Source organism: Teleopsis dalmanni, chromosome 2 (genome assembly GCF_002237135.1).
Source record: "Teleopsis dalmanni isolate 2A chromosome 2, ASM223713v2, whole genome shotgun sequence".
Classification (NCBI taxonomy): domain Eukaryota; kingdom Metazoa; phylum Arthropoda; class Insecta; order Diptera; family Diopsidae; genus Teleopsis; species Teleopsis dalmanni.
The window spans coordinates 73,857,540-73,872,827 of NC_051847.1; the positions used below are offsets into that span (position 1 = coordinate 73,857,540).

A 15,288-nucleotide genomic window follows, 5' to 3' on the forward strand; every position below is an offset into this window, starting at 1 on the left:
TCTCAAGTTCTATAAAAGGTAGAAACTTGAAATTTATTGCGTTTTAAAGATAATTGGTTGAGCTTTTAAGAAATTGTTTAAACAATTAAGATTGTTTATATTTAAGTACTAATATTAACCGTTAAATTTCAAAAAAAAAGATATCTCAAAAGGGTACACAACATTTTTCATTTTTTATATTTTATTTAGATTCAGTTTTGAATTTTACTAAGAAATAAAAAATTTTCATGATAGTATCGATTTTTATAAATTTTTTAAATTTTTTTTTTTCTCATAAAACACATCAAACACATGCGTGCTATATTTACATTAAATGAATTTTCAAAAAATATACTACAAATATTCTTATATAATATTTTTGATTTCAATTAGTAATAAAATTGTACATAAAACTCAAAAATTTCAGGACGACGATATTGTCGTTGGAAGTACTTTTAAAAAATTTATTTATCCTTCACATCACTCCAAACACATACACACGATTTTTCAGTAAAAAAAAAACAGAGGAATACGTCACACAAATTTTTCATTTTTACTTTTAATTCCGATTAAACAATAAATTCTTCTTCGAAAATAAATATTTCCAGTGTGATATTGCTTCCAGAAGTAATTTAAAAAAAATTAATTTATCAGGTGTCCTTCATGTTACTCATACGCACCATAATACCCTTGAATCAATTTTCCAAGAAAAGTGACACAATATTCACATTTTAAATTAGTTCCGCATCATCTCTATTTTTAAATTATAAATTGTAACATAATTAAACCGTTTTATGAACTTTTTCTTATATTGATCAGTTTAAAAATTAATTAGTTCCACACTAGCTGAACTACCTGAATAACTGAAGCACATAAGTACACCCACCTTCTATGGTGAGTGTTATTCTGCTACAGTTGGAAAAATTCTTTAAGCAGGTAAGAACTGTAAACAATTTGAAATGGAGTGTCTAGGTACTCCTATCTTTAAAAGATCCAGTATCAAATTTGGTATAAAATGTTAAGTAAGTCTGATAAATTTTCAAGTAAGAACATTTAAATAATGGCAAAAGTTGAAAAAAATAAATTGCATCTACGGCAATTCAATGACTTAAAATGTTTCAATCCGCTGAAGTTAAAAATACATCCAAGAAAGGCCAAAGTAAGGCAAGTTTCAGATAGTATCCTGCGTATGTTGGGGATGCCTAGGACCAAAAAAATATGGGGAAAAAAATATGTAACAGTTGCCGAATGAGACTGGCGATGAGAGCCAAAAAAAATAAGAACAATGAAGGAGCTATATCGGAAAACAGCAGCCAGTCATCGAGCGAGGAAAATATTCAACCATCAAGTAATAGCAGTTCGGCTACATACGAAACTGAAGTCAGAAAAAGTGCTATTAGTCCATTAAATAAAGCACTCTCTCTAATAAGCAATACCCCAATTACATCGAGAAAACTTAAACAATAGGAATATAAAAATGAAAAAATAAAGGATATAACTGAAGCGATTAAACATAAAATTTTCAACATTCCTCCCGATGAGTCCAACAATAGCGATGAAGAAGATGACCTTGCATCAATTTTAAAAAATCTACAGGAAAAATTCAATGGCTCAGCAGATAGGACGATGAAAATAAAAATATTGAGTGTGGTACATAATTGGTCTTTTCGAAGAATCACAACTCACTTTCCAAACGCTACAAAGCATATGATTACTGTAGCTAAAAAACTTGCTTCAGAAAAAGGAATCTTAGAAGACCCAAACCCAAAAAGCCACCCATCGTTAGAAAACGATGCTTAGCTGGTACCTTAAAGAGGAATGCTGCAAGAGCTAGTCTTCAACGAATACATAATCCAATTCAAACACCAAAGGAATTATTTAACTGGGCTAACGAATGTTTACCAAATGTTGTGTGCCATTTCTCAACATCAACAGACTATGAAGCTGAAGAAAATAAGATTAAACACCATTTCGAAGCAGCTACATCAGTTAAAGGCACATTAAAATATCACTGCTTTATTCCTAATTCGAAAACGATATTAATGGCAAAAATATTTTCTTCTGCAGACATTACAGATTATGTATCAATAATGAAATGATTATTAATAAAATCAATACAAAAACTTAAAAAAAATATTTTGTTTATAGTTCTTTACAGTTTATCTCCATATAGAATTGTTTACAGTTTATTTCCTATAACAATTCGTACCTGCTTAAAGAATTTTTTCAACTGTGTAATTATGTGCTGCAGTTATACAGGTAGTTCAGCTAGTGTGGAACTAATTAATTTTTAAACTGATCAATATAAGAAAAAGTTCATAAAACGGTTTATTTATGTTAAAATTTATAATTTAAAAATAGAGATGATGCGGAACTAATTTAAAATGTGAATATTGTGTCACTTTTCTTGGAAAATTGATTCAAGGGTATTATGGTGCGTATGAGTAACATGAAGGACACCTGATAAATTAATTTTTTTTAAATTACTTCTGGAAGCAATATCACACTGGAAATATTTATTTTCGTAGAAGAATTTATTGTTTAATCGGAATTAAAAGTAAAAATGAAAAATTTGTGTGACGTATTCCTCTGTTTTTTTTTTACTGAAAAATCGTGTGTATGTGTTTGGAGTGATGTGAAGGATAAATAAATTTTTTAAAAGTACTTCCAACGACAATATCGTCGTCCTGAAATTTTTGAGTTTTATGTACAATTTTATTACTAATTGAAATCAAAAATATTATATAAGAATATTTATAGTATATTTTTTGAAAATTCATTCAATGTAAATATAGCACGCATGTGTTTGATGTGTTTTATGAGAAAAAAAAAATTTAAAAAATTTATAAAAATCGATGCTATCATGAAAATTTTTATTTCTTAGTAAAATCTAAAATTGAATCTAAATAAAATATAAAAAATGAAAAATGTTGTGTACCCTTTTGAGATATCTTTTTTTTTGAAATTTAACGGTTAATATTAGTACTTAAATATAAACAATCTTAATTGTTTAAACAATTTCTTAAAAGCTCAACCAATTATCTTTAAAACGCAATAAATTTCAAGTTTCTACCTTTTATAGAACTTGAGATATAGCCATTTGAAAATGTGTCTACAGTGCCAATTCTCAAAACCCCATGGGTCCATATCTCCTAGGAAAAAAATTATAAAATTTTTTCCCGAGATACGGGTCTTCTTATTTTATGAAAGGAGCTCATAAAAAAATTTCAGCCAAATCGGAGGTGATGAGGTCAAAAAGGTGTCCGGTTTGTAAAAGAATGACCCATATACATTATTGCAGGGCATTCCAACAACACATGTCTAACTAACACTACATTCTCTTCGCAAAATATACAGTTTGCATTCGTAAATGTCCCCAGTCTTGTAAGGTGTTTAGATTACAGTACCTTGTTAAGATTCCTGTGATGATTCCAAGTTTTTCTTCTTTTTCGTTAAACTTAGCTGTCTCAATTAGAGCATACGATCTCTATCTCCCAATGGAAAACCATGGTTGTTCTAATAATTTTTTGCTACAATCATGGAAATTATTACACTATAGGATAACTATCGCTTAAGATATAAAAATTTAACTTTAAATATTGATAATTTTTTATAATTAATAAACTTTTAGAAATTATTCTTTTTAATATGTTTTAATATATTTTAATATTTCTTCTATAATCAAAAGTGACTTGCAATTCTTAATTATGTTATTAAAAATGTATAATATGTATTTTATTAAATGTAAAAATGATAATAAATGTTCTCAGTGCAGTTAACAAATAAAAAATTGAAGCAGCCAGGAGAGGGGCTTACATACGAGCTGGTTTAAATTTCAATTTTCATTTAGTTTACTGATTATCATTAAAAATGGCTGTAACCTCACATTGGATTCAATTCGTTGTTTGTATTTAATTTTAATTAATTTATTATTACATGTACTCTCATATCAATGTGAAATCATATGTGGCTTTTTAATCTCTTCAATATTAATCTGATAATATTGAAGTTGGTTAAATACAATCACAAACACATGAAGTTTCGTTAAGCATCCTCGGAAGTGGAACTTGTAAATTTTAATTGGCATATTTATTATTGACTGAAACATGCAATTCAAGATTAAAAATTTTATTTTTCCATATATTTTTTAAAGATTCTTACTTGATATTGTATCAATGAAAAAATTTATTAAAAATTCAGTTAAGTTGATTTAATGAGAGATTTTTTACTCTTAAATGTTTTAATTAAAGAACATAAAATTTGTTAATAAAATATATTAAATTTCCAGTCTCACTTGTATAAATCGTAGCATGACTCTTTTTATATTAGGTTCCGACACAAGGTTCTACGAGTATTCACAACAAAGAATAATATAAAAGCATGGATTAAATAATGCGTCTACAAATTTGTATTAAATATTAAAACTTAATAGTATAAATAGCTATAATTAATTAACTTCATTAATCTACAGCTGGCTTGTTTATTGTTTTACAGCAAGTTTTCTGAAAGAACAAAATTCGCATCTTTTAAAATAAAAACCTTTTATTAACTATACATACCTGAAATATATCACTTTAACTCGTTATAGCCAGAGACCAAAAGGTAGTAGAATAACAAATTGCAAATTTAGGTTTAAGAGTCTCAAATTGATCCGGAGCATCAAAAAGAAAATTTAGTTCGTGCTACTTTCTTAGATATGACAACGGGTTTAGGTACTCGTATGATCAACTTTTTCAACTACGCTATATGTCTGCCTTATTTATCTGAATTTTAGTATCATTCTAGTCATCCTTTTTTAAGCGGAGTCTTGTCATTCAAAAGCTCTACTTTGACTTCACTTTTAACAACTTTAACTCATCACATCCGATTTAACTGAATTTTTATTTCTATAAGCTACTTTTTTAAAATAAATTCTAGTAAAATTAAAAGTGATTTCGTCAACTTTTGTAAGTATCCATTCCGTTTTAAAAGTAAGTAGGAATAAGAATAAACAGAGTACCAGCTCCCAAGGGAGCGGGGCACTGCAACCTTGGTTAATCTTTTGTGCTGCAACAGATCAAAACCGAAGAGTAGACATTCCGCCTTCCGAATGAAATGTCGGCCGTTATTATGCGCGTATGCATTTTCCCATGTACCATCTTTTCAATGGTTCACTCTTATGATAAGGAGTTTTACAATATAATTTTTTTTATTTTCAGTCAGATAAGGTTAACTTTAAAAGGATTTATTTAATACATGTACAAACAATATGTCATTCTTCCAAGCTTCTTTAAACTTTCGCTATTGTTAACTAAAAAAATGTTAACCAGACCAATATCGAATATTCTATACTAGATAAAAAAATATAGATTTTGTTGGTCTAAGCATTTGTCATTTATAAACAACCGTGGCGTTTTAAATATTGTTTTTTTAATTTTAAAATAACACTTTTAATATTTTTTTACCCTAAAGACAACAACAACAACAATTATTCCCGATTGTTCCTGAAGCTAAATTAAAGAAAAGTTGCATTTGATATAAAAAAAAATCTTCTACAAAGGTAAATTACACGTATATGTTTTTAAACTCCAGTAACTCCAAAAGAATTAAATCTCTATTCCATCCAGCACTTCATAACAAAAACTTCAAATAAAAACAACTCAAGTGAAGCAAAGGTAGCAACAAATCACGGTCTAGCAAAAGACCCTTAAGGCGTATGATCAACTTTCTGTAAAAGAAAACAAATTATAACGAATAACAACGAATCCTTTGAATATCCTTTGAATAAAAATGTGAAATATTAAAACCATAAAAATATATATCATAAATATTTGTTATAAATAAAATAATTTATTTCATTATTAGTTATAACAAAGAAATATATTTAATTAATCGAGACATGAAATCAATCAAATCAATTTACCGAAAATGCCACAACATTACAATCTTACCACCGAGCAAAGTTGGTTTGTGTAAAATAGTTTGGTTTTGTTCAACTGAAATAGCAAATTGGCAAAAATACATATTTACATATTATAGCGTTTGTTTATGTGCACGTAACTGCATCCGAGTGGAATACACTTTCCATCATTTACTAATAAATGCACTTTATTTGTGCAGATACTGCATGTACGCCAGTTTATTAATAAAATACAAATGTGCATATCTAAAAGGATATGAAGACGTTATATCCTGTATGTTTGCGTTGGGATGTGCAAATAGCATTTACATAAAAGCAACACATTATTGACATCAGTTGCCAATTGCAAGCAATAACGTCAAGGACTCATACTGTTAACGATGCTATGCGAGTCCTTATAATGAAATATTTGTTAATTTGGGCGACACTAATCGAGGGCGGTTTATTAAATTCCAGATTTTCATTTGTTTATTTGTTTAACCGCATTTGCAAATCATTAAGCACACAAGACGTTAATGATAGTCTCGGCGCTTTCCGGGTCTTGCATACAACATAAATCAACCTCAAATTGCTTATGTGGTTGTAAATAATTTAATTGTGCACAATTTAGTTCTACTGCAATTGCACTTAATTTTACAATTAAGTTGATTATATACATATATATATGTATATATAAATGATACAATGAAATATTTGATTTCTTCTGATTCTGAAAGTAACTTAAATAATAAAATTTGGTGCAGAATTACAGTAATTTATTGTTAGGGTCATTAGGTTTCGGGACACCACATTTCGGTTCACCTTTTAATTTATTAAATGCAATTAACACTGTTAGACCTTTTACTTGTTCTTCTTCACTCTCTACGTCTTCTCTATTATTTAAGAAAATAGCCTGCTAATCCAACTTTGTTATATATTACTAGATATTAAAACATTTATAAGAAATAAAAGTCATTAATTAAGCGTAATTGTATTGAGTTGGTATAAGCACAACATTATTTAGGAAACACTATTAATAAAAAGCAATTACGTTTTCTTTTTTAAATCCATATTTAAAGTAATTAAAAAAGGTTGTCCAATTTGTGGTTAAAATATGGAAGCAGTCAAACAAAACTGTCATCCATGACATCATTTAGTTAAGACTTGACAATACCCCATATTTATCGTTTAACAACTACCAAACATATTAAGATCGTAAAAACTTACACTACCCTACTTCTACAGTATGTCGTCTTCTTCAAATCTGCAACATTCTAAATGAAATTTTTAAAATTTTAATGAACAATATATATGTTACTTATCTAATTTTAACTAAATTATTTTATATTAAATTTGAATTACACGTGGGTCACTTCATATGAGGAAGTTGTGCTATATGGGCTGCTCAAAAGTGACTTTTATCTTTGTTTTTGTTTTTGTCTGAGGAGAAGTAGGGATTCATGTTTCACCTTCGTAGTTAATACCGAATAAAAGAAAACAAAGCTTTGGTAACTCTTTTCTTATCAACTTGACAAAACTGTTTAATTATTTCGGTAATTTTTAAAACTTTTCAGGTTAATTTACTTTTACTTGAATGGTAGAGTTATACCATTTGAAGTTACTTGCACGCTGAATACGATGGTTATTGCGAAAATCCTTCTGGTCTGCCTATGAACAACGCTAATCCATTATATCATAATGTATCATTACTCAAGCTCAAATGAGTTTTTTTTATTGATTTTAATGGTATCCTCATTTTTCCCCCTACCCTTGCACAAAACGCCAACCATTCACATCCCAACTAATGTATTCATCTTGTAATCCTTACATGTTATTTGATTTTCGGATCCCGGCGGGGTAAAACAATAACAACAACAAAGCACTTAGCGTTTTAACTAGATTTATCAAAAAAGTAACAATTGGCCGCCATAGTTAAGCATACTTTTGTATTTTAAGAAGTCTAAAGTAATATATTTATCATCAATTAAAACCATCTACTATGAATAGTGAAGATATTAAATATAAAAATTATTACTAAAATTTATTTTATGATTGAATCCATAATGCCATGGACAGCATTCTATCAAAACCAACTAGAGTTACCAAAAAAGTAACAGTTAATCGCATTATTAGGAGCTTTTGAATTCTGAACAGTCTAAGGTAACATATTTAACGTCCATTAAAACTATCCACCAACATTTGTAAATATATTATATATAAAAATCGTTTCTAGGTTTAATTCTGTAATTGTAGCCGTAATCACAGATTTATTATACAAAATGTGATAAAAACATTTTAGACTTAAATTTTGGAAATTTTGTTTGATTGCCAAAAGAGCTGAAAAAAGGAGCGCAAAAATCAATTTGTTGCTGCAGAAAATGACAATAATATGTAAAGCCCATAAATTAACAATAGTATCTGTCAAAACTTTGTATGGAATTGTCAGTATCAGAACAGACTCTGGCAACTTTACTACGTTTTCCTATTACTCATTACAAATCACGGTCGTTTCAAAAACACATCCCAGCAAAAATGCCGATACAATGCAAATGTAACTGCGTTTCATGTATTGAATTCGGCTGAGGCGTATTTGTACAGCGGTTGTATGAGTGCATGCCATTTTAAATAATTTCCTACAAATTTCCCAAAGCGCTTTTCGCTTATCAGTTGCCATATAAATTTGTGTGAGGGAAGTGCGATTGTGTGTGTTTGTGTGATTGCGAATTTTGACAAATGGTTTTTATGATTTGACATGAATATTCAATGAGCAGGCTTTACGCTTCTCCTGCTTACTGTTGTTGTTGTTGTTGTTGGTATTTCTGCTGTCATTTGTATTGGTATTGTTGTTGTTATTTTTGTCGTTATTGTTGTTGTTGTTGTTGTTGAATCATTTGGCCACAGTGAAAACTTTTCTGAAATTGATTTGTTGCCTGTCGTCGTTATTATGATTATTTATTTACATTTTTTTTTTCTGTATGTGCTTCTGGAATATCTGTGTATCTCGTATTGGAAATTGAATTTCAAGTCCCAAATCGTACGTCAAATAAAGTCCAAAACTTGTTTGCGCCATTATTTAATGTAAATTTATACTTTCAATAAATCACATAAGCAAAATTTATGCCAATTTCCGTTGTTAGTTTTTTTTAACATTTTATTAATTTGTGTTGTTATACAGAATTTTAGTTTTTTTTTTGTCCAAAAATTATATATCAATTTATTGAGAAATTTCCGTTTTACCAATTTATGATTGATACAATTTTGGGTTGTTTTACTCTTCCTCTCAGCAATTGCTTCGAACGTACGGCATTTGTAAAATTTGCTTCAAGGCAGGAAGTCAAGGGTCGTCGGTAGCGTTCATGGTTAACATCCGCGCTTTGGCTTTTAGGTTTCCTTTCAAGGTCAATCTGCACTACACGATCAACTCTCATACTACTGGGTCTTTTTAGTAAATATTCATCTATATGTGCATTGGAACCACTGCTAAGATTTAGATTAACTAAATGTTCTTGCAATTTTGCTTTCAATTGTGCATTTTCATCTTCCAATTGTTTTTTCTCCTTTTTAAGGTAGGCATTGTCGATTATGACATTATTAACCCGTCGCCAAAATTTCTCCATCAAATGCCATCTACCTAATTTTTTCTGTAAAATATTACACTTTTTAATTATAAAATGAAAAATTGTATGTAGAAATAAGTTACATCTTTTAACATATCTGGAGCTTGTGCAAGTTCCTCCTCTGTGTTAACAAACATCTCCCGAGATATTGGTGGAAGTCCAAAGGGTGCTAGTATCTCATTTTCCTTTTCATAGTTACGACATATGGCAGCCATTTGCATAAGTCTTTCCCCTTGAGCAGCAATTTTTTCTATATGCTGTTGAAGTTATATATATAATATAAATATATGCATATAATTAATCACGAAACTTATCAAACTAATTATAAAATTTATTATTAACTGATTAAGAGAAACATTAACTTAAAACTAGAATAAAATTTTTTCGATACAACATCAGAATGATACACTACAAAATTTACAGTATGTAGTCCAAGTAAGTAGTAAGTAAGTCCATAGAGCGTTATATAGTATAAAAGGTGATCTTAATCCTACTATATTATTAATACATAATAAGCATCTAGTGTTTCTACTTATGTTGAAAGGTCAACATTCTAATTTTATATAAAATGAAGTATGCAAAATATTTCAAAATAATTAAAATACTATTTACTACCACTTTAAATACTATAATTTGTTGCAAGTTCATTGAGAGATTTAGAAAAGACGTACAGTCTACTTAACTTATACATTATTTCGATTTTATATACTTACCTTTAATGCAATATGACTAGTTACGCTCATCAGTTTAAATTTCTTATTTCCATCTTCGATTTCTTTATTAGCAGTTTGTTTCAAATTAGCCAAACGTTCACATAAATCGCTTCTTAACTTTGTCAAATACTTCATTTTGACGTCATTCTTATCAGTTAAATCAGAGTACTTAAGTTTTAGACGACTTAAATGTTCAGTAGCTTTTTCCATTTCATAGCATTGTGTTCTGATAAGTGTAGTACTTTCTTCATCTCGTTCTTTAAGATCCACATATTCCGCATAGAAGCCCTCATTGCGCCGCATATAAGCAGACAGAACATCTTGATATTCTTGCCAGAGGTTTTCAAGCTTCAATTCTCCAACTTTCGTGATATTTTCCAAGCGTAAAGTAATCTATCATAAAAAATTATTATTATGACAATAATAAAATAAGAAAAATAAGCTATCAGATTCATGGAAAATATAATTTTTATATTATAATTGCATTTAATCAAAAAACTGCATTACTTGACGTATGAGTGACAAGTAAGCTTTAAACAATTTTCTGATTGCAACGATTTGTTGCATTTTATTACCTTTTAATGAAAAGTTTTCAAGTGATTTGCTATAAATAATTTGAAAAATATTTTTGAAAATTCAGTTTGAAGTGGATTTTCCAGTTACGATGTCACGATTTTTACGCGCTTATTCGATTCGTGATTTGATATTAATTACTTTAATTTCAATACACATTACAGCAGGACTAAAATGCCGTACGGATGATGGTATTAATGAAGCTGAACTCAAGCGAGTTACCCGGAAGTGTATGAAAAAAATGAGCGAAAACTTTCATGCTGGTCATTTGGGTATTCCAACTCGCAATCAAAATTTCGAACAAAGAAAAGAAGCAAATTACGATGATTACGATTACTTGGAAAATAGTAACAACAACCAGAATAGAAACAACTATAATTATGCCAAAAATACAGAACACTCTGCGTATGATGAAATACTACGACCTCGCAGCCGAAACAGTTTCAGTGGTCGGAATGGTAGGAATGAACAGCACAATACCGATAACAGAAACCCGAATATACGCAATCCAAACTCTGGCAATAGTAATAACAGTCAAAGGCTTGGGGGAGGAAGCCATGATAACAATAATTACGGCAATTTCAACAATGGCAATTATAAAAACAACTCCAAGGATGATGTTAAATGTGTAGTACATTGTTTCTTTGATGAAATGAATATGGCAAGTAAAAGCTTAATGTGTCCTCTGCACTTTAATATTTTACACTTGATTTTTTTTTAAACAAACTTCCAACTTTATTTTAGCTCAACAACAATAATTATCCGGACAAGCAGAAAGTTATGTTCATGTTGACGAAAAACATGAGAGAACGGGATTTGCGTAATTTCTACACTGAAAGTATACAAATGTGCTTCCTCTACTTGGAAAACCGAAACAGGCTGGACAAATGTGAGTTCTCTCACGAGCTTGTAAATTGCCTAGCCGAATATGGTAAAGCGAACTGTGATGACTGGAATGATAGCAGTTTAATATTTAATTAATTCACTCCGTGGCAACTATTTTAATCAGCAATTTTGTTAAAAGCTACAATAAAATATTCAACCGCTTTAAAAAGTGGAAAGGAAAAAAAGTGTTTGAATTATCATATAATGTCTTAAATGTAATAAATATTAACACGTACTGTACTTTTCACATCATCCACACGTTTTTGTTGTTCTTCCTGTGACTCTTCCTTTTCTTTGTCGGTATGCGATTTTAATTGGTAAAATATGCTTTCTAATTGTTGAAACGAACGGTCACCACTTTTCTTAAACTGGACCACATCTTCCTTATATTGATCCAAAACAGTTGTTTGCTGATGCATATACTGGTTCCGAAAGAAATCGGTCCGTTCTTGTTGTCTTCCTATATTCGAGATGAATTTTAAAAAAATAATTAATCCATTGTTTTAATGACCAGGATTTTAATTAATAAATTTGTTTTTGAAACGGACTAATTGGTCAGTTGTTAAATAATACTTTTTTTTTTAAATTAGTTTTTAAATAATTTTTTATTTACACCAATATTGTGACTATATTCTGTAGTAATTTTCAGGGACTCAGGGCGTAAATAAAAAATTTTTCAAAAAGTGTTTTATTTAACAACTGACCAATTAACCCATTTCAAAAAAATTAGCTCATATTCGAAACAACTGTATGGTCAACCAAAAAATCTCTCCACCAAAAACAGAAATAATCGTAAAAAATAATTAAAATTATTATGAATTCAATATATTGTATGATATATGTTTTATAAATATATAAAAATTTTTTTAATAAAAACTAATAAATAACCAATAAATTATAAAGGTACGCCATATTAAATGAATACATCTTTTCCAATTCCAATATAGACTAGATTTTATTTATATAAATAATATTTCTGTGAGGATTTTTAACATCAAAATTATGAAAGGTGGAACATCTTGAAAACATATCAGTTCTAGATTTATGGAAGAGTTTCTCAATTTTAGCTACAGTAAGTGAATGTTTCTAGTAGTCTATATATAAGTGTATTGTTTGTATATAATTATAGAAAATAATTATATTGTTTAACTGACTTTATACGACTAACTTTAATTAACAATAACGCAAATCAGTAAATAAATCACATATTATTAAACATAATTTTATAAAAAAACTTTTACTTTCAGTTATTATTATAACAACCATCATCTCAACTGTTTTTCATTGAATCCAACCGTTTACTTATGTACCACCCACTCTATATGAAGAGTGCCTTGTCTCTGCTAATGCATTGTGTTTCCCTTATAATGTATTTTACTTTTGTTTTGATTTTGATATATAAATATTACCTACATTCTATATATAAATATATCAGCCATTTTGTATTGGATCCAATCGTTTACTGGTTTCATGGTTACTTTGAAAGAGCGTCTTTTAGAATATTGAATTTTCCTTGAGATAGTGAATATTGTAACTATAATATTTTAACTCTGACAGCTATCTAACGATTTTTCTTTTAATTTATATGTGCTTTACAGTTCCATGCGTGCTAAATAGTCACTGATTACTGCAAAATAGTAACTCTATGATTAGCTGTTTATAGTGGGAAGTCAGCAGAAAAGTTTCCATTGACCTCAATCAACAACTTTTCGGCGTTTTAATATCACCTTTCTCACAAGAAGCTCAAAGTTAGAAAAATATTAACTAAATTCATTTCATTTCATTTATGTAATTTAATAGGTCTTTCATCCCTACCGATGAACAGTTTTGCAGACCGTCAAAAAAGTATTTTCCTAAGAACATATATCTTCTGAAAGCCAAGGCTGTGCATTCACTGAGAAAATGTTTAATAGTTTCTTTTTCGTACAGGTTTTCTCTAAGTAGGGAAGGGTTTTTTCAATCGTATCTGTTCTATGGTGCCTGAGCAATGACAGTGGTGCCATGTTTGGTCAAAACATCGCGTACAACAAGAATGTTCCATAGTAAAAATCGCTAAATGCACTTTCGGTAATCTCACGTTAACAGCTGCTGTAAACAAACTAATTGACAGATGGTGCTCAAATTTGTACCATATGTCAAGAAAGAGTGTACCAACATAACAAAAATTTGATTTTTGAAAAAGGTCTATTACTTAAGGAATAGTTAACAACCAACAAAATCCGGATACTTTTTGAGCAGAAAGTAATCAAATATTATCATTCTTTTTACCTATAATAACACTTTACAAATTTAAATAAAAACACTTGACGAAAATTGAGAGCCTTGAGATACATGACATCTTTTTAAATAATAAGAAATTACATAAAATAAGAAATAAAAGTATTTTCTTTAGGAAGTGTATTCCACAAATATAAGATTAGAACTTGATAAAACTCCTTTTTTTCTGTATAAGCCTTAATATTTCATTTAATATAATTTTTAAAGACCGCACCATACTGTTTCAGTAAAATATTCATACTCGTATTCTAAATTGTTTTATTTCTTTATATATCGATACCAACATGTATAATTATGGCAAATCATTGCTGCACCTTAAGCCAAAATACTTTCCACTTAGAATGTAACATCTATTAGTACTAAAATATGGATCGGTTAAATAAATAAACAGACCACTAACCTATAAAAGAGTTTATGGTTTCCATATGGGATTGTTGCATTGTACCATACATATCTTCCGCCAAATCTAACTCATCGAATAACCGATTAATTGTTTGATTTTTTCTTTCCAGCGCCTCTTCAAAAAACTTTTCCACTTCCATAATTTCATTTCGTAGCTCATCACATTTTATTTGTCGCAGTAGGGACCGCCACTCCTGATTAATCTTTGCCAAATTTAAACGACAAAATGCATCCTCACGTTTTAATTTATTCTAAAATCAATTAATTTCCAACTAATTAAAAATTATATACTATACATATATATAATACATACTTTCATAAAAAGTGATAGCAATTGCATTTTACGACGTCTTGCTTCCTCTTCAATGTCAGCACGCAGTTGCAAATACCTCGCCCGTTCTTCTTCAGACATTTTAGCCAATTTATTGGCTTTACCTTTCTTACCCATTTTTATTGCTAATACTAATTACTTTTTTTATTAAATTTAAACAAATTGAGTTTTTATTTAAAGTTAGTAATATCTCTTTAATTTCTTTAGACTGGTTATTATGAGTTCATCACTTCTTATTTGTTACTTAATTTATAGCAATATTAACACTTTAACTCAACTTTTCCAAAACAAACACTTCACTTAATTCTTAAATAATGTCTTTAATAAATTTAATTAATATTTTTTATTTAAAATAATTTAAATATATAAACAATACTAAACCAATTCCTTCCAATCTAAGTAAACACAGTATTTTGATATTTGCATTGTACCAAGAAGGAAGTTTGTTTATATTTCCAAACAATTAAAATAATCTCCTTGACTTCACAAATGTCTGATAAATATTTATTCGCAACAGAAAAATATTTATTTGAATTTATTTTTTCTATATAATATTTTATAATATTTATTATACAAAATCCATATATTTTACTAAACCTAAAAATTTTTTAAAATAAATCGATTTTTTTATTT

General features: G+C 28.8%; 2 protein-coding genes across 2 annotated transcripts; one reads left to right on the plus strand and one right to left on the minus strand.

Moving 5' to 3' along the window:
• Nucleotides 1-9,075: 9,075 nt before the first annotated feature.
• LOC119685271 (dynein regulatory complex subunit 2-like) lies at nt 9,076-14,772 on the minus strand. Its single transcript, XM_038099511.1, has 6 exons — nt 14,638-14,772; nt 14,323-14,575; nt 11,882-12,105; nt 10,188-10,580; nt 9,558-9,731; nt 9,076-9,513 (listed from the first exon to the last, which is right to left on the minus strand). The coding sequence occupies exons 1-6, from the start codon at nt 14,770-14,772 to the stop codon at nt 9,091-9,093; spliced, it is 1,602 nt and encodes a 533-aa protein (XP_037955439.1). The 3' UTR covers nt 9,076-9,090.
• LOC119685272 (odorant-binding protein 59a-like) lies at nt 10,844-11,820 on the plus strand. Its single transcript, XM_038099512.1, has 2 exons — nt 10,844-11,421; nt 11,505-11,820. The coding sequence occupies exons 1-2, from the start codon at nt 10,852-10,854 to the stop codon at nt 11,739-11,741; spliced, it is 807 nt and encodes a 268-aa protein (XP_037955440.1). The 5' UTR covers nt 10,844-10,851; the 3' UTR covers nt 11,742-11,820.
• Nucleotides 14,773-15,288: the final 516 nt, after the last annotated feature.